Raw genomic sequence first — 18,606 nt, forward strand, 5'->3', positions numbered from 1 at the left:
TATTTAGGTCCATGACCTGTTTTGTGATAATTTTTGTGATGAGTGTAACATTTATGTCTAGATTTTTTTCTCATATTGATGTCAAATTGCTTCTTTTATTGGAAAGACCATTTTTTCTTTTTGCTGTTAATTTACTCTTGTTTTGCAGTCAAAGATCAGTTGAGTCTATTTTTTGTTATTATTACTTCAATTTTTTTTTGCTCTCTGTTCTGTTTATTTATTTCAATTTTTTATTAAATCATAGCTGTGTACATTAATACAATCATGGGGTACAATGTACTAGTTTTATATACAATTTGAAATATTTTCATCAAGCTTGTTAACATAGCCTTCATGGCATTTTCTATTGATCTATTAACTTACTCTTTTAAAACACCATGCTTTCTAGATCACTGAACTGTTTAATAAGTCCTGAGTCAAGCATCCTGCACCTTCCAACTTTCTTCATCTTCTTCAGTATTGCGATGGCTTTCCATTTAAATTTTAGAATCAATTTGTTGATATACACAGATAACTTGCTGGGATTTTTACTGAGATCACGTTAATTCCATGACTCGGAAGGAATTGACATCTTGAAAATATTGATTCTTCCAACCCATGATATGGAATATCTCTCCATTTTTTGGATCATCTTTGAGTTTTTCTCCAGGCTTTTTAATTTTAATATAGAAATCCTATAATAATTTCATTTTAATTGTAACAAAATATTTCCCCTTTTGTGTGTGCTATTATGAGTTGTGTTGTGCTTTTAATTACAATTTCTCATTGCTGGAAACTAGTTGACCTTTGCATATTAACTTTGTATTCTGGGACCTTGTTATAATTACTTCTAGTGCAGATTTCTGTTGTTTCGTTGGGGTTTTCTATGTAGAACAAAGACAGTTTTCTTGCTTTCTTGCCAATAAGACTTTTTTTTTTTTTTTAAAGACAGAGTTTCACTTTATTGCCCTCGGTAGAGTGCCGTGGCGTCACACAGCTCACAGCAACCTCCATCTCCTGGGCTTAGGCGATTCTCCTGCCTCAGCCTCGCCAATAAGACTTTTTTAGAGTCTTGTCTTATTGCACTTGCTGGAACTTCAAGGATGATGAGGATGATGAGGCGTGGTGGTGAGCAGGAACATTTTTGCTCGCTCCTTGTCCCAGAGAAGAAACACTAAGTTTCTTACATTTTTTCCCCTTTTTTACTAACTTGCATCATAAGTTTGGCAGGATTTTTTTCCTTTTTTGTCTTAGTTCTTCATCTCATCTCAGACCTGGTGAAATAGAAAGGAAAGCAGAAAACAGAGAAACTTTGGTTTCAATCAGACGTTAGATCTTAGCCATGTTAACCTCAGGGTTTCACATTTCAGTTTTTTATCTCTAAATTAGAAAAATAGTTCAGTTTTTTATCTCTAAATTAGAAAAACATTTCCTATGCCAGTGAGCTCTTGTGATGATTATTCAGAAAAAAATGTTTAATAATGCTTTATTCATTTGACACCTTAATATCTAACTTTGATGTAGGCCTGATGATAAATGTTTGATACAGATCTGTGAGCAAGGACCAGGCCAACTTTTAGAAACCTATCATAAGAAAAAGTCCAGGGTGGTGCCTGTAGCTCAAGCGGCTAAGGCACCAGCCACATATACCAGAGCTGGAGGGTTCAAATCTGGCCCAGGCCTGCCAAACAATGACAACTACAATCAAAAAATAGCCAGGTATTGTGGTGGGCACCTGTAGTCCCAGCTACTCGGGAGGCTGAGGCAAGAGAATCGCTTCAGCCCAGGAGTTGGAGGTTGCTGTGAGCTGTGACTTCACGGCACTCTACCCAGGGCAATATCTAGAGGCTCTGTCTCAAAAAAAAAAAGAAAAAAGAAAAAGTCCAGGGCACAGTCATTTTCAATCACTATTCATAAGTGCTTTGAGAGCTATAAGTGCTTTGATAGCTTCTAATAATTAAAAGCTATAATCATCATTATTATTTCTTTCTCCAATTTGGTCACAGCTAAAGACATTTCCTGTCTGTTTTCTCACATCATTTGCTTTGATCACAGAAAATCAGTACAAATGATTGTCTAGTTGATAATCTTTCTACTTTAAGCCTTGTTTCCACTACTTCCTAACTCTTTCACATGCATCTCTAAGAATTTCTATAGCTGGGTTACGTGATGCCAACATTTGGAGGGGGTGGTAACATCTAGTTCATATTCCAGAGAGAAGATACGATAATAATTATATTTTTCTAGAAAGAATACTAATTATTTAAAGCAAGCTTTTTTCATAACATTGTTGCTGATTATTTAAGTGTGAAATGTCTTCATAAAGTCTCACATTATTATTCTGGGGCTCAATTCTTTGCATTTTTTAAGCAAGAAGATGAAGAAAAAAATATTTTATATATATATGAATGTATAGGAACACCATTCTGGAAATTGTGTTTTTAAAAATAAAATAACTGACAATACCTTGGTCTCCAAAAGACAGTGCTTTGTTACCAGGCAACATCCTTTAGGACACTCATGATGTGTCAACTGAGCACGATTTCAGATGAGTTTTCAGGTATCATCTGATTTATGAGGTCAGCACTTGAAACAGCTCACTCATTTTTTCCCCCATAATTTTGGGAGCAGGAGGGAAGAAGAAGAGGTGGAGGGGACCTCATGACAGAAATACTGAAACCACTGGGAGAACATCAGATAGGGGCCAGACTGAGAACACTTAATTGCCCTTTGATGCTGCTTGCAGTCACCATTTTAGGATTTTGGTTATGTAATATGAAACAATTTGTTTGGTTCGCCTTTCCTTATTTTCTTCACAGTAAGCTAATAAAGCAACCCCTGATAGAGGTGCTGGCTGGGATGGGCATGTGTGTCCCTGTGCCCTGGTATTTAAAAAACGTTAAAATAAGTGCTGTTTCGGAGATTTGGGGCAGTTTCTGCTGACTCTTAAGTCTCTCCAAACTCTTTTCTGTGCCAGCAATTTTGAATTTGATTTGGAACATGTTCTAAATTTTCTCCACCAAAGATCAGACTGCAGACTTGTAGAGAAGTGAGTAAGGAAATTCAAAGTAAAGACCAGTCAGGCCCCAGGTACGCGAAGTGTTCCGAATGAAAGCTTCTTTTCAGTATACTCCCGGCCACTGACCATTACTACTGACCTGGCTGTCCTCATGCCTAATGATAACCATGGAAGAGGTTCTAGAAAATTTAAATGATGCCATTTACTAACTAAAATGTATTTGCTCTGACTGAATTCTATATTTTAAGACACATGATACGGATTGTCTCTGCTGACGGTACCGTTGGTTTTGATACTATTTTAAGAAATTGAGATTGTACTCCTTACAGAAAAGGATTAAAGGAAGTAGTTTCTATCATCCAAAAAAGTTTATTTGGATGGGCAGTCTCGTCAAAGTTGTTTGCTTGTCTGTCTATCATAAGAATAAAGGTCACTGATATACCTATCCCTGAGTCTGTAACTCAGCTACTCTAGTGTGTAAAAATTTAAATGTGAAGTGGATAAATATTGATGAGATATTTAACTGATGGTTATTTAAGAATTCCTGTCTAGAATAATAGATTTTGTGTGTGCATGTGTGTTTTTCTTTTTTTTTTTTAATTTTTTTTTTTATTGTTGGGAATTCATTGAGGGTACAATAAGCCAGGTTACACTGATTGCAATTGTTAGGTAAAGTGCCTCTTGCAATCATGTCTTGCCCCCATAAAGTGTGTGTTTTTCAATGTTAATTTTCTACTATATGCCAGGGTCCTTTGCAAATACTATTAATCCTCAACACAAAGTCATTATAATATATTATTTATCAGTATTTTGCAAATTTGGAAACAGGGGTCTGCAGGGCTTAAGTAAATTCGACAATATATTAAATGGTGGATATTTGAGTCACTGATATGTTCTCTGACTTCAATTCCAATATTGTTTCTTTAACAGTAAATCAGAGATTAATTTACTTAAAAAACTACAATGTCCTTCTCAACAACAAAAAAAATTTCTATTAAATATTTGTTTATTTTAAATTAGTTTTTGTGTATGCATGTGCACTTTTAACTTCCTTTTTCTTTGTGCATGGAGGAATGTTAACATGCATAGGTTTTGTAGCATGAATTATAAAACACTGTATTTTCCCATGTTTGTGGCTGTACTTGTGGGGTTAATGCCACAGCAGACCCACAAATAGAAACACAGAGTTTACGGCGTTATTTAATATGAGTAGTTTGCTTTATGTTTTAAGTTGCTATGCATGCATTTTAATCCACACAGATCTTACCTGCACAGATATAATCTGAATGCTTATTTGAAAACATGATTTGATGAGAGATTATAAAACTAAAATATATATTTTTAAAATAGATGAAATTACTTAGCATGATTTCAAACCAAAATCTTTTGGTTATGGAATGCTACTCATTTACACTGAATTTTAAAAATGAATTCATATTTATCTCTACCACAAAGACTTTTTTATTCAAAATAAATAAAAAAATGTATATCTCAATTTCTGGTGTAGCCATCTTATTCTTTAAGAATTATTTTTTTTCTATTATAAAAGCTAAATTTTCAGCTAAAGAAAACTTTTCAATTTTGCCAAAGTGATGAATTTTTATTCTATCTGAACATATTTAGCAAGAGTCACACTTTTTCAAATTTGTTGTTAGTTCTTTTTAAATGATATTATCTGTTCCCCCAAAGAACAAAAGAGTGAGAGAAAGAATTCACATCTGTAAGAAAGAGAGCAGTGTTTACATTTGGAAACAGATAATGTAGCCAAATAAACTGGGCATTTGTGGAGATAAAGTGATCAGATGACAAGGGTGGACAAGCCAGTTCCTGAATAAGTTCTACACAGGAGAAGTTCCAAGAAGGCTGATGTTAATGGAGCAGGTTATAAATAAGAGCTTCCAGCCTCCACCCCATGTGCCTCTCCCGTACATATCATGCAGAGATGATAGCCTCATAACAGAGTAACGTTGATTTTTTAAATTGGAATTATAGGATTTGTCCAAATGTGGCTCATACCACCATCTTGGTGATTTTTAAATTTCATAAGCCAGTGACTGAATTACTGTTTCTCCTGTGGAAGACAAAAGGAAATTGATTTAAAAAATTGATAATTCCATTATCATTACTATTTAGGTGTACAATCCATTCTGTTTTCAAACAAGCAAGTCATTATTTTGAACCTGGCATATTTTGTCTGAATCGGAGATGCACACATGAATGATTTCTCTGCTGCCAACCCTGCCTCCCCGCAGGCTTCTCCACAACCCAGTCCCCAGGCCTCTGACCTGCTGGAGGGGGAGGCCAGACCCTGAGGGACAAAGATAATCCTTACTATTGACGTGGAGTCACTTCCACCTCACCTAAAACTTGTCCTGTCTAGATAAACAAAAAATACATACTATGAACATGGTAAGAAGTATACCAAGTTAAGATTCCACAGTCTATCTAAAATAATCATTGAAAGGAACTTACATTTTTAAGAATTGAGGAGTTTAACACCTATGTAGGTCCTTTTATTTTGACAGACTTTCAATTTAATACTTATAAAATATTACATTTATTGCAAGATTTGGAGCCTCTATTCTATCAAAAGTCTTTCTTTCTTTTTTTTTGAAGATCAAAAGCAAAATTAGGGGGCCCCTGGGGCTCAAAGGAGTAAGGCGCCAGTCCCATATGCTGGAGGTGGTGGGCTCTAACCCAGCCCTGGAACAAAAAAAAAAAGCAAACCCCAGAGAAAGAAAATGGTGTGTAAGTAAAGTATCAGGAAAACACTAACCACTCTCTAAAATCTTGTCTTTCAGGAAAGAAGCGTGACCATCAGAAGACAGACAGTAGGAGGATTTGGATTAAGCATAAAGGTAGCGGCCTTTCCAGCCTATCCTCACACAGGCCACGCTGGGAGAGCTCAAATTTGGTGTATTGTCAAGTTTGTTGACTAGAAATTACACAGAAAGGGCTAAAGCACACTCTTTAACATTTAGATTAGGATGCAAATTAGGTAGGAAAGCCTCACAGTACCCTGGCCAGGCTTTACCTTTGGATATAGACATTTTAGGAAAGCATTTGGGAATTTTATATTACCCAGTATTGGCTATAACTCATTACCTTTTCTTGATCTGGTTTCTTCTATAATTTTATACGTATGTTGCCTTCTGCACATCTTTCTCTAACCAACCAGAGAAGGAATGATGGTCTGGGGTTAATGGAGCATGAACAAATTTCATACCCATAGCCCTGACAGGAAGCAGAATTACAGCCTATTCATCATGTTCTTTGTTTTATTTTTCCTTTTAATTCAAGAAATCAGTAGATCTCATTTTACATTGCCAAACACAAAGGGCACACTTGCACTTTAGCACAGGATTCATATTACAAAAAAAAAAAAAAAAAGAAAAACATATCTGTTCATTTGCATTTTTTATTACATTTTAAAGGTTTTTATTTCTGTATGTTATTGACTATTAGAAATGTACCACACTTGAAATTTATTATAATTGAAACCAAAAAGAAATCTTGAAAGGACAGCAAATTATATAAATATTGAGGAGTTACTCAATGACTTTAATGGCCTTAATAAACCTACATCTTTGTATAGAGAAATGAAATTTAATGTTATCTTGATTCTTGGTTTAGGCATTGTATTTATGTAGGGTTAAAAATAATTTCTGCATCATTTCTGCATCATAGGTACACTTTTCATGAAGTTTTAACACAGCTCAAGTCATATATGGGAAGAAAAGTGGAACTCTAAATTTTGTGAATATCAGCTCTAATTAAATTTGTGAATACATGACTCAGAAAAACCATCAGCACAGAACAGTGCTGTTGTCAGTGATAGGAATATTACTGTATAAAGCATTGGTTATATTTTTTAAATTATTTTTTATTAAATCATAACTTTGTACATTGCTGCATTTATGGGGTTCAGGGCACTGCTTCGATATACAATGTGAAATTCTTACACTGAGCTAAGTGACACATCCATCACAATTATACTCATTTCTTAATAATTTTGATGCAATGGTACATTTCAAAGCATTGGTTTTAAAATGTTTTTTGTACTTTGTCTTTATCTAATGCCAAGACTAGGGAGAAATGTAGAAATTATAGGAGGTGGAAACTACCTCGTGGGAACTCCATCACTCAATAGACAAGTCTTTTTCTTTTAGTTTAATTTTGCCTTTAGCCAGGATGTTTACGGAGATTTCTGTGAAGAATGTAAAGGTAGCATTACAGATACCAGAAAGTGCATGAAAGAAATCCAATAGAAAGTTAATTTCATCTGAGATAAGCATTTCTGCTGATCCTGGAATGAATTTGTAGTGAAGCTAGATTAATTTTGTGCCAGTTAAAAATGTTCTTTTCCTTTCATTTAATATTTATATTTATAACTCAAGCCCAATTACACAATGCTGTTTATTTTTATTAAGTACTATACTTTTAAACTAAATAGTTCTTAAAGCATAAATAATTTTATTAAATGAATCTTTTCATTCAAAAAACTAATTAGTCCAACTCAAAAAATATTATAGACATGATAAATAACTTGCTGAACTAAGTAAGTACTATATGTATTTCCCCATTCAAATTATTGACCACAAAAGTAACATTGGAACTGTGCTCGGCATCATAGATTAGGAGGTTAGACCCAAAACTCCCACTATTTTAAGACCCTATGACACACATACACTGATTAGAAACTGTTCATCCCAAAGAAATACTTTATATGGTTTTGCAGTTGAGCTTTACCAGTACTCAACTCTGAATTTTGCCTTTCTTTTTTTTTTTTTTTTTTAACTATCTGTCATTATGGTTATTTATATCAAAATTTGTTATTTCGTTCTTTTAAATAGCAGTTACTATCCAGACCTCTGTTTCCTGTCATTGTGTGAACTGGATAGACTACTCTGCCTTTTAGGACTATACTCTTTAGGCTCGTGAATTAAATATATAAAATAAACATTTTTTTACAAGGTTCATTTTAGGCTCAAAGCAGAATTAAAATTTTATGGTTGAACTATGTATTTTTAGTTTCCTGAGCAATTTAAGCCACTAATATAAATATGTGCATCAATCTATAAGTCTATGTTTTGCCCTTACTCGCTTTAGTTAAGCAATCATGGCCGGCATATGAGGAGGATTTGTAGTGAGGTTTATTATTAATAAAGCCTTTCCCATCTTGACTGGAGGAGCATAAGGAAGGTGGCATTTACCAGTGACTCTGATATACTCAGGACATGCGGTACTTCAGTTTTACTTTCAAAAATACTTTCTAAAAAATTGGATGAGGGGTAAGAATTTTTCTTTTTTTCCTGGAGACAAAGTCTCACTTTGTCACCCTCGGTAGAGTGCTGTGGCATCACAGCTCACAGCAACCTCAACCCCGCAGGCTGAAGCCGATCCTCCTTCAGTAGCTGGGACTACTAGCACCGCCACAACCCCTGGCTATTTTTAGAGACGGGGGTCTTGCTCTGGCTCAGGCTGGTCTCCAACCTGTGAGCTCAGGCAATCCACCTGCCTTGGCCTCCCAGAGTGCTGGGATTACAGGTGTGAGCCACCGCGCTTTGTGTCAGAAAACACTAAAGTCGTGTAATAGGAGCTGGCCACACTCTGCACTCCCAGCACATCTTGGCACCAGGATGTTCCTGCCACAGTCTCCACAGTGGGGGTGGCAAAGCCTCACCCCTGCTGGTGCACTCAGTGCCACAGCAGTGGGGAGGTGCAACACGGAGGCGCTTCCCTGTGGGTCTGTTTGTGAGGCTCTGTCTACTAACGTGCCTCTGTGGCTGGAGGTGACTGGCAGCTTGCAGTCCCTGCAGCCACCACGTCCCCAAACCCTTGATGTCTCCCTTCCAGCCCTCTGTCCAGTCCTGGTCTCCTCCCAGCCCTCTGTCCAGGCAAAAGAGTTGCTGGCAGGGTTCTACGTTGGTGGTGAGATACAAGTTGGCTTTTACCTCCATTTCTTTTCTTTACCTTGTATGAGACAATGTTGACACTTCTTGGACCAAGCTGTGTGTGTGGCTTAGAATTAAGACAGTTACAGGTCTGGCAACTGAATTCCAGGATTTTGACTCTGCCTGGAAGGGCCGATAACAGCTGTGATGCAGGGCCTGCTGAGGGGGCTGTCTCTCAAAAATGCCTCAAATACCAAAGAATGATAGGAAAGTATAAATTCAATAGAAATGAAAAGAATGTTGTGTTAGGTTTAAATTTTTAAAATATGGCTTAAGTACATTTTAATTTGTTTTTCTTCAAATCATGTCTGTCTCCCTTACCGTTATTGTTTAAGTTTGCTCCTTAACACACTTTGTGGTTTGCATTCTGGGAATTGCTTATAAACTCTGAGACTGACATACTTACTGCTTTTTTTCAAATCATAGCCCCAAATTGTAGACACTCAAGTTCCAACGCAGCCATCTGAGAACGCCTGACATCAGGGACATTGAGATTTTATGTGGGGATCACTGATTTTCCTTGATAGACACATTTATCCTTTAGATTCCTAAAATCATATCATTTTATAACTGAAATATTTTAGCATGAAAATGTAGAGACCCAAATTACCTACATATCCACGTAATTCTAAATAACAACAACAACAACAATAATAAATAAAACAGAAACAAAAGTGACCTCTGAGCTCAGGGGCAGACTTCTGCTCCTGCTGTGTGGGTGGAGGGCGCCCTGCCCAGGAAGGGGCCCCCAGGGGCCCACGCACTTGCTCCCAAAATCCTGCCTCCTGGGGAGGAAAGTATTCTTTTTACCTCCGGGCATGTTCCCCACTTCTGGAATATGTTACCTTTTCTCTGCTTTCCCATTCCTTCTTGTATTTGTTTGAAAGTTTGCAGTTTGTTGCATTTTGGCAAATCTAGAAAGATGAAGTAAGTAACTAAGTCAGAATGTTAATGAGATGGAATTTGGAGGCTTGATCCGTGCACATTTACGCCTGTCTGTCTTTCAGAGACCTTTATCCTGACCCTGACAGCATCAGGACCCTTCTCTGGCTTTTGGACCCTGCTCACTCCTGATCCCAGTACTGCAGGAAGCCTCGCTGCTTGAAGAGGTTTTCCTCTCAGGCTGCCTGTCAGAGGCGTTCCCTGCCGGCTATAACTCGGGGTCTTTGTCCGTTCTTTCCTGCCTGTTAATTATCCCTCAATCTAACTTCTTTCATGAGTCTTTAACCTCATGTGCTTTCTGTCCTGTATTAGTTGGCCCTTCAGTATTACTTGTTTCCAATTTCCACAAAGCCCACATCTGAGTTTCCTCAAAAACTGTACAGAAGAACCACTGACCTTCACAATCACATCCCTTTCTCTCAACAGAAACTGCTTCCTTTGCAGGGGTCGTGTTCATCAGGCTGGCTGGTGCCTGGTGTAGTTTCCTACAGGCCCTTCCTGCCCGAGGGGACCCTGCAGACCCTGGGGCCTGGCGCGGCTCCCTTCCTGCTGGCATTTTCTGCTTCCTCTCTGGCCCCTACCACTTCTCTAAATAACGTAATGGTCTCCACGACTATAACCACAGAAACAACCACACTTTGCATCACAGAGCTCAATATTTTTGTATTTTTGTCTCATTCTTCTAAGAATAGCCACAGGGATGGCGACGGTAAAGCAAGCCACTATCTTGTCCTTCTGAGACTTTATCTTCCATGTCTTTTAAAATACAATATTACCATTTGCATATGATTAAAGTGCATCTCATTTGTTACCATTTAAAAAATTACCTTTTAGGGAGAAGATGTTTTAAATATTATGAATAGAAAAATATTTTATGGGGTAATTTCCAACTGTCACAACTTTTCTTATTGTAAAAATAAATTATCTAAGTTCATTAAGTAATGTATGCAATCAAAGGTGATTTCTGTTTGGCAGCTTTAACTTTGCAGCAATCAAATATATAATTATAATTATTATTATCACCCCTAATCATCTTGTTATTTATAGGTAATAATTGCTAATATGTATGACTTGCTTATTAAGTGCCAGAATCTGAGTTAAATACTTTACATGCTATTTAATGTGGTTTTATGATTCCACAAAGTAGACAAGTACTATCATCTCCTCACAGACGGTAAGATTACGTATCAAGAATTTCATTGTCATGGTTATAAGTGGCAGAGCTGGGCCTGAAACCCACATAAAGCTGATGGCAAAGTCGTTACTCTTAATAACAATGTTCAGAGCTATAAACCTGGATTAAATAATCTCTAAATTTTATACCTGGGACATGAATCGAGTTTCTTTTCTATGTTACTAACATTCTGGTTTATTTAAAACTGAAGTAAATGTATAAAAATGACCAGGATCAAACAAGTAATTTCCCAGTATCAAGGATTGTATACTAATCATATCAAATTTTCAAAATTAAAATATCTGTAACGTAACTGTAATATATTTCTGCCTTTTAACTTATTAGCCATTTCTGGGCAGATGTTTTTGAAGAACACTACCTTTCTCTCCCTTCTGTCCTCCCATTCTTTTTACTAAAGTCTGAGTTACCTGTTTACACCACAGATAAGATGGGTGTGTACCTTTCCAATGAAAAAACAGATCACAGGCAAATATTGTAGCTCAGACATTAGACATTATAGATTAGTCCCAAGAACCAGTTGAAAACACTGCCAATTATTTTTTCAGAGACCATTAGTGTTTTTACTAAACAGTTTTATTGAGATATAATTCACATCGCACACAGTTTACCCATTTAGGGTGTAAATTCAGATGTTTTTAGTGTATCCACAGATCTGTGAAATCATCACTGCAGTCAACTTCAGAGCATTACTTCCTCTTAAGAAGAAGCCTATTCCTGGGCAGTGCCTGTGGCTCAAAGGGGTAGGGCACCAGCTCCATAGGCCGGAGGTGGTGGGTTCAAACCCAGCCCCAGCCAAAAAAAAAAAAAAAAGAAGACGAAGAAGAAGCCTATTCCCTGTAGCTGCCACCTCTTTACCGCTGTCTCCCGTGACCCAGCCCTGCTCAACCCCTAATCTCTCTTTTCTCTTTATAGATTTCCTTATGTGGGACTTTCACATGAAAGCGATGGTATAGTACATAGTAAAGATAATTAACTTTGCCAAATGCAAACTGAGTGATTTGGGGGATAAAGGTTGCATTTAGGGTTCTTGTCCACATTGTTTTAGGTGATTTTTCAGTTGCCTCTTCCAGGCCTGTCCGTTTCTTAACCCAGATTCCTGTGTTATCTGCTTATAGGTATTTTCCTTATTCTAAATAAAAGAATATTGGGGAGGTCTATGCATCTTCTTCTGTTTTTCTTTCTTCTTCTTCTTCTTCTTCTTTTTTTCCAAAGTCCAGAATATGATCGATTGGTTGATTGGTTCATTGGAATATAAAACTATTGAACTAAAAAGATTTATTTGGGAAGATTCTCGATGCCCTGAAGCATTACAGGTTTGATTTGGTGCTGTTTCACAGCTACACTGGCAAACCATCGTATAAAGTCCTCAAAATGCTTTAGATGGAACTTTATGTCCCTATGCCCACAAAGCTGGGCATAAAATCAACTATGCTTTGTAAAAAGAATACAACCAAGTTGAAGGAAGTCTGTGGCATTATTACATGGGCTGTTCACAACACTGCCTGCCTTTTCCCAGTCTTGGGTTTCACCAAATACTGGAGATCCAGGATTTTGAGTCACACCCCTCAAACTCCAACCCCTCCAAATACACACAGACACATGCCCCTGGGTCAAGGGCACCCAGGGAGAAGATGGTGACCTCAGGCCATTTCCACTCCAGTGGGAAAGCAGACATTGATCAAATTGTTAGGTGAATAAAGGTAAATCACAGCCATGGCTCCCACTACGGAAGTAACTCACCTTAAGAGACACTGAAGGAGGAGTCTTTTAGCCGAAATTTCAACGTGAGTAGGCATTTGTCTGGTTCAGAGTAAAGAACAGACTGGCCCCACAGGGGGAACAGAATACTGAAGGCCTCTATGCTCAGCACTGCAACCCGGCGGCTGCCCAGGCTGCAGAAGGAAGGGGTGTCAAAAGTTTGCATTGTCTTTCTGAGAACAGTGGGAAGCCTGTCACCTGCTTCAACAGGATGAGCCGCATAATTTGATTCTCAACTAGAAAACCTTAAGTTCCCTTTTAGGTCCTAAACGAAATCTAATTAACTTTAATAGAGCCGGACTGTTGTCAGATTTTGTCCAATTAATGAAGGTATTGTGATTTTTAAGTTCCAGTTTTATCTTCTGAATTTTGTCTTAAAATTTTCTAATTAATGATGTTGTTTTCTTAAATAAATTAAAAAAATTATCTCAGGGCTACAAATATCTGATTTAAAAGCAGAAGAATATGGTAATAATAAACACCATGTCTGAATTCAAGCCACTCAAGTTTTAGGAGAAAGTTTACATAGGAAAGAAAAATGTTGACAAAATAGGGGTCAGTTACATCTTACCCTTCACAGGTAATTACAGTAGCAGCACTAGTCAGCAGGTGCTAGGTTCCAAGACCCCCCACTGGACATTTGAAACCACAGACAGTATTGATGAAGCCCTATATATAGCCTGTGTGTGTACCTAGGTATCTACGTAGTACATATATAGTATGTTTTTTTCCCATGTGTACATACATATGCTAAGGTTTAATTTATGAAGTAGGTACAGTAAATGTTTAACAACAATAACTAATAATAAAATAGAACTTATAACAATATGCTGTAGAAAAAGTTATGTGATATGGTTTTTCTCTCTCTCAAAATGCCTTGTGGGATTGTGCCTGAAATACCTGAAACCACTGGAGGGGAAATAGGAGATGAGGGGGGGACTATTGTACAAATCTGAATACTGAGGGGGGATGGGATTACTGAGTCAACCCTCGGAAGATCTCTATCTGAGCAGCCTTTTCTCTAGATGGACCCCAACTTGGTAACTTGCATTAAAAATCTGAGCATTAAAAAATCTTTGGACTCAGTAGTGGAAAGAGAGAACAGCAAGAAACAGAAAAACACTGGAAGGGAAACCTGCCCATGACAGCCGCTCTGACCAAATCCACTTTTGAGTATTGTGCCTGCCCAGATGTCTGACCCACAATATCTGCAGCATTTTTTCACCTTTTCGCACTACCCCCGAGCTCATCTGCGAATGCTTTATTGAGTTCACAGTTTTTTCTTCTAAGAGATGCAGATGTATTCTTTACGTCCCTTCTAATTTCAAAGTATCTCTAGAAGCTGTCAGCAAGTGTAAACTAGGCCCCCAAAGCTTTAGACTTCATTGATTCATTCATTCCTTCAATTTAGCAATCCTTTCCACGATACAGCAGGTACCATCCCATGCCCTGGGGTTATATCAACACACAAGACAAACTAACAAAACTTTAAATACCCTGAAGAAACATATGTATGAGTTAGGGATGGGAAGGAAAAATAAAGAGTAAGCGTTAAGAAATAAAGAGCAGGTTGGAAGCAAGTAAGTATAATGCAGGGAGCCTAGAATAGAAGATAAGGGATTGGGAACTTGGAGTCTAAACTAATAAATATGAAAGGTTTTAGAATGGATTGGTTCTAATATTATTTAGAACGTTAATGCCATGTCATTTAACTCATTATTTATTTATTTATTTATTTTTACTTATTAAATCTTAATTGTTAGACTGCTCTAGGATAAAATCCATCACACTGTCAGGTACAAATCACAATTCTCTTGATTAGGCCAGAGGCAGGGTCATTTTGGATTGGTTAGTTGCCTGTTAGGGACATATAACCTAAAAGGCAGAACTCAAATTAGGAGTCGTAGCCTCTGCCAGTGTCTTGAAGGTAGAGTAGATCGACAGTGGGTTGATGGAAAATAGTGAGGAGAAGTGGGTTGGTTGAGTAGTGGGCTTAAAATTCAACCTGAGCGGGACCATCTTCACTACCTTATTTATCCTTTCTTCCTAATATTCCAGAACTAGAAAGGACTCAATTTGCAACAACAACAAAAATGAATACCACTATTTTTCTCAAAAACTGTTGACTATCTTATATTGAAGCATGCTGGAAATTCAGTGTTAAAAATGGGCATTCATGGGGAAAAGGTGTTGGTGCTAAAATAATTTTTTTATCCTTTAAAAAGTAAAAAGGTTAGAAGTTTACATATTCTGAAACTAGAGGAACTCCACAGGAGTTTAGAGATGGTCTTTTCAACCATCCAGTGTGAGAAGTGCTTCTTTTCTATGGCACATTTCTTTCTTTAATGTACTTACTTGATTTTTCAACTACAGCTTTCAACCTTCTCAACTTTATAGTAAAGAAATAGGATCTTTATAGAATAATTTTAAGGTATTATTTTATTTTACTTTACACCAGTTTAGTTTACTCATTTGTCTTTCTTTTTTCATATCTTATTTGGTCAAATAACAAAGCACTACTGAATATTCTTGATAGTTTATTTTATTCTATAAATTGTTTAGTATGTGCTCCTACACAAGGAAGATTCTCACACTAATTAAGAAGTGTTGGATGAATCTCTTCATCATTCAAATGCACATTCTGATTTGGTTCATCCATTTGTGCAGGTAAAGGTCTCTTTGATCCCTTCCCATCCAAAGAGGTCCCTGTACCACTTACTCACCAATTTAGCCAGATAGCAGAAATACATAATTATTTGGTGTTTAGAATCCTAAATAAAAATCCCTACAATGGATAGCATTGCTACACACTGAAAGGAATATTTATATAAAGTCATAATTGATATTTTGATAATTTAAAAATTTCAAGGGCAGTGGTTATTAATTATTGGAAGTCTGAGCATAATTCTAAGCAGGTAGATAAGTTTCATGGGAGCACACTCTACTTAGTGGAGAAATTCCACAAGTTTATTTAAATTCTGCCTGGTATCTACTCAACATTCCCTTCATACGCTGTGTAGTTTCTTAACTAAAAGCCGTGTTTTTTTAGATTAAGATGTATAACATATGATTTCCTCTTTTCAGGGAGGAGCAGAACATAACATTCCAGTTGTTGTTTCAAAAATCTCCAAGGAACAAAGAGGTAACATGTTCAGAGAATCGTACAGTGACCATTCTTTTGTAAGTCATTGTTTTTAAAGAGTGACAAACTTTCAAATCACAAATTAGCCTATGAGTGATGAGCTTCAGATCCCCTAGATCTGGCAGTAAGTTGGGAAGTTTGATTCCTGAGTCCTCACCCTTTATCACTTTGCAGGAGTGCTTCTCTCACAGAAGCCGAGCAAGACTGAGAGATAATTAAGGACCAGGCATGAATTAGGGACTGCATAGCTTTTCAATCGTTTCTTTAAACAAACAAAGCTAATAATGACAAGTCACACAATGTTAGGTATTTGTTTTCCAGTTCTCTTATGCAACTTTCATTAGTCAGACTTTCAGTTGAAGCTTATCCAGTAAAAGCAATGGAGATATAAAGCCACTGTTATACTGACCTAAATCAGTAAAACAATGTCATGTTTGAAAGCGAACTTGGGGGGCCGAGCGTGGTGTCTCACACCTATGATCTCAGAACTTGGGAGGCTGAGGTGGATAGATTGCCTGAGCTCACAGGTTTGAGACCAGCTTGAGCCAGACTGAGACCCCATCTCTAAAAAATAGCCAGGCATTGTGGCAGGTGCCTGTAGTCCCAGCTACTCGGGAGGCTGAGACAAGAGGATTTCTTGAAACCAAGAATCTGAAGTTGCTGTGAGCTAAGACACCACATCACTCTACCAAGGGTGACCAAGTGAGACTCTGTCTCAAAATGAACAAACTAATTAATTACTTAAATAAAAATAAAAGTGAACTTGGAGCCAATTCCATATCTGATGGATTAAATGTCTACATCTCAGACTTTTTCACAAAGGCCTAAAAATTGTAAGTGCATGAGAAAATTTGGTCATCCACCATCAAAAGAATGACCAATTTGTAGCAACCAGAAACCTGAAGTAGGAGAACTAAATAGAAACATCTTGTGTTGTGTTTTAGTGATTGAAGTGGACTAAGTCACATTATTTTTTTGAATTTCCATTCTTTATGGACCTTTTAAGACACAAATCATATAAAACACTTAAGTTCTTGTTTCATTTACAGGTTTTGCCTTTATTTAATTAAAAACTTTTTCATCTGCAAGTAGTTGCTGCATTATCAATTGTCCTTTTTTATTCAATAGCGGAACTTTCAGGACTGCTCTTCATTGGGGATGCAATTCTACAGGTACACACTTACCCTTATTACAGCGTAACCAAACATTGAGTAGGTTTACCATAGACCAGGTGAAACTATGCCCTTCTTTTCATTGCAGATAAATGGAATTAATGTGAGAAAATGCAGACATGAAGAAGTGGTGAGTTGACTTTTCCTTAATGTCATAATTTTCCCCATGTGCCATAAGGATTAAATGCATTACTGCCTTGCCACAATTTTTTCATTTCATTCATTACAAAGATATGACATTGGTCCAGTGGGCTATCAAATGATCTCTTGGTTGAATTTTTTTCCTATTAGAAAAAAATGTTCAGTGAATATTATCCAAGATGAAATACTTAGGGATAGTTGTTTAATATGTTTTTTTAATTTTTCTATTAATCCCTACCAGTCAATGTCCACTAAATATATCTCTAAGCCTTTGCAAATGTTTGAAAGGTTATAAACAATACCTTTATGCCTGCAGATGCCCACACAGTGCATTGGTTCCTCTGCATACCCACACTCTCCATTGGTACGTTTAACCAAACACTGATAGAAAATATGTGGGGAAAAACAATAAAAAATAATAATACAATAATACAAAATAGCACACAAAAAAACACTAAAATACAGTACAAAAACTACTTACATACCATCTCATTGTATTAGGTATAAAGATGGCTTAAAGTATGTGGGAAGATGTGCACAGGGGATGTCCACCAACTGCATCATTTTATGTAAGGGACTGGTACATCTGTGGATGGGGCACTGTGCATGTGGAGGCTGGACCAAATCTTCTAGAGATACCTAGGGACAAATGGAAGAGCAAATAAAGATTCTGTGTGTGTGTGTGAGAGAGAAGTATAGAAGTGGGGAGAGAGGGGGTTAATCTCAAGGCAGATTTAGCACTAGGCAGAGCAGTCATCAAGCTTTACCTTCCTTGGATGTTTGTGAATGCACAGATTCTGAGGCCCTGGGATGAGATACTCTATTTCAGCAAGTTGGACTGGGCCTAGTAATTGGATTTTAACAACCAGCCTAAGTGGTTCTATTGTAGGCATCCTCTAAAACCACACTTCCGAGGAGCTTGCGTAGGGATGGTGAGGCTGCATAAAACAGGGTTCAGAAGGAGCTGGGCTGTGCTCAGCATTCTGGGAAATGTCTGTCATGGTTGATTAAAAGTCACTCTGAAACCTTCACTGAATTTCTGTATCAGCTCCTATGGGAAGGAGTAGAGGAGAAATTGTGTTTCAAAGTGTATACTCAAGGGTCAACCAAAATGAAAAACACTGTAAGCCTCTTGCTTCTCACAGCTCTAGTTTATTTGGCTTTTGAATACATTGCTCCTCTGTTAAAAGCTATTTGCAGACAATTATGTTGATAGATTTCAGACCTCAGAGAGGCTTTCTCAAGTGTCTGTGAAAAGCCATGGCTACACAAGGAATGATATGAAGAGGGTTTCTACTGGGAGC

At 37.2% G+C, this 18,606-nt stretch overlaps 1 protein-coding gene across 3 annotated transcripts in view; it reads left to right on the plus strand.

The window, feature by feature from the left end:
• Nucleotides 1–18,606, plus strand: part of SNTG1 (syntrophin gamma 1) — a 703,177-nt gene that overhangs the window by 411,387 nt on the left and 273,184 nt on the right. For all 3 annotated transcript variants that reach the window (XM_053558928.1, XM_053558930.1, XM_053558929.1), the window contains exons 4-7: nucleotides 5,800–5,856; nucleotides 15,932–15,989; nucleotides 17,118–17,161; nucleotides 17,250–17,291. In XM_053558928.1, coding sequence (XP_053414903.1) covers nucleotides 5,800–5,856; nucleotides 15,932–15,989; nucleotides 17,118–17,161; nucleotides 17,250–17,291 — 201 coding nt within the window. The remainder of the gene's footprint in view (nucleotides 1–5,799; nucleotides 5,857–15,931; nucleotides 15,990–17,117; nucleotides 17,162–17,249; nucleotides 17,292–18,606) is intronic.

This window comes from Nycticebus coucang, chromosome 13 (assembly GCF_027406575.1).
Source record: "Nycticebus coucang isolate mNycCou1 chromosome 13, mNycCou1.pri, whole genome shotgun sequence".
In the NCBI taxonomy this organism is placed as follows: Eukaryota; Metazoa; Chordata; class Mammalia; order Primates; family Lorisidae; genus Nycticebus; species Nycticebus coucang.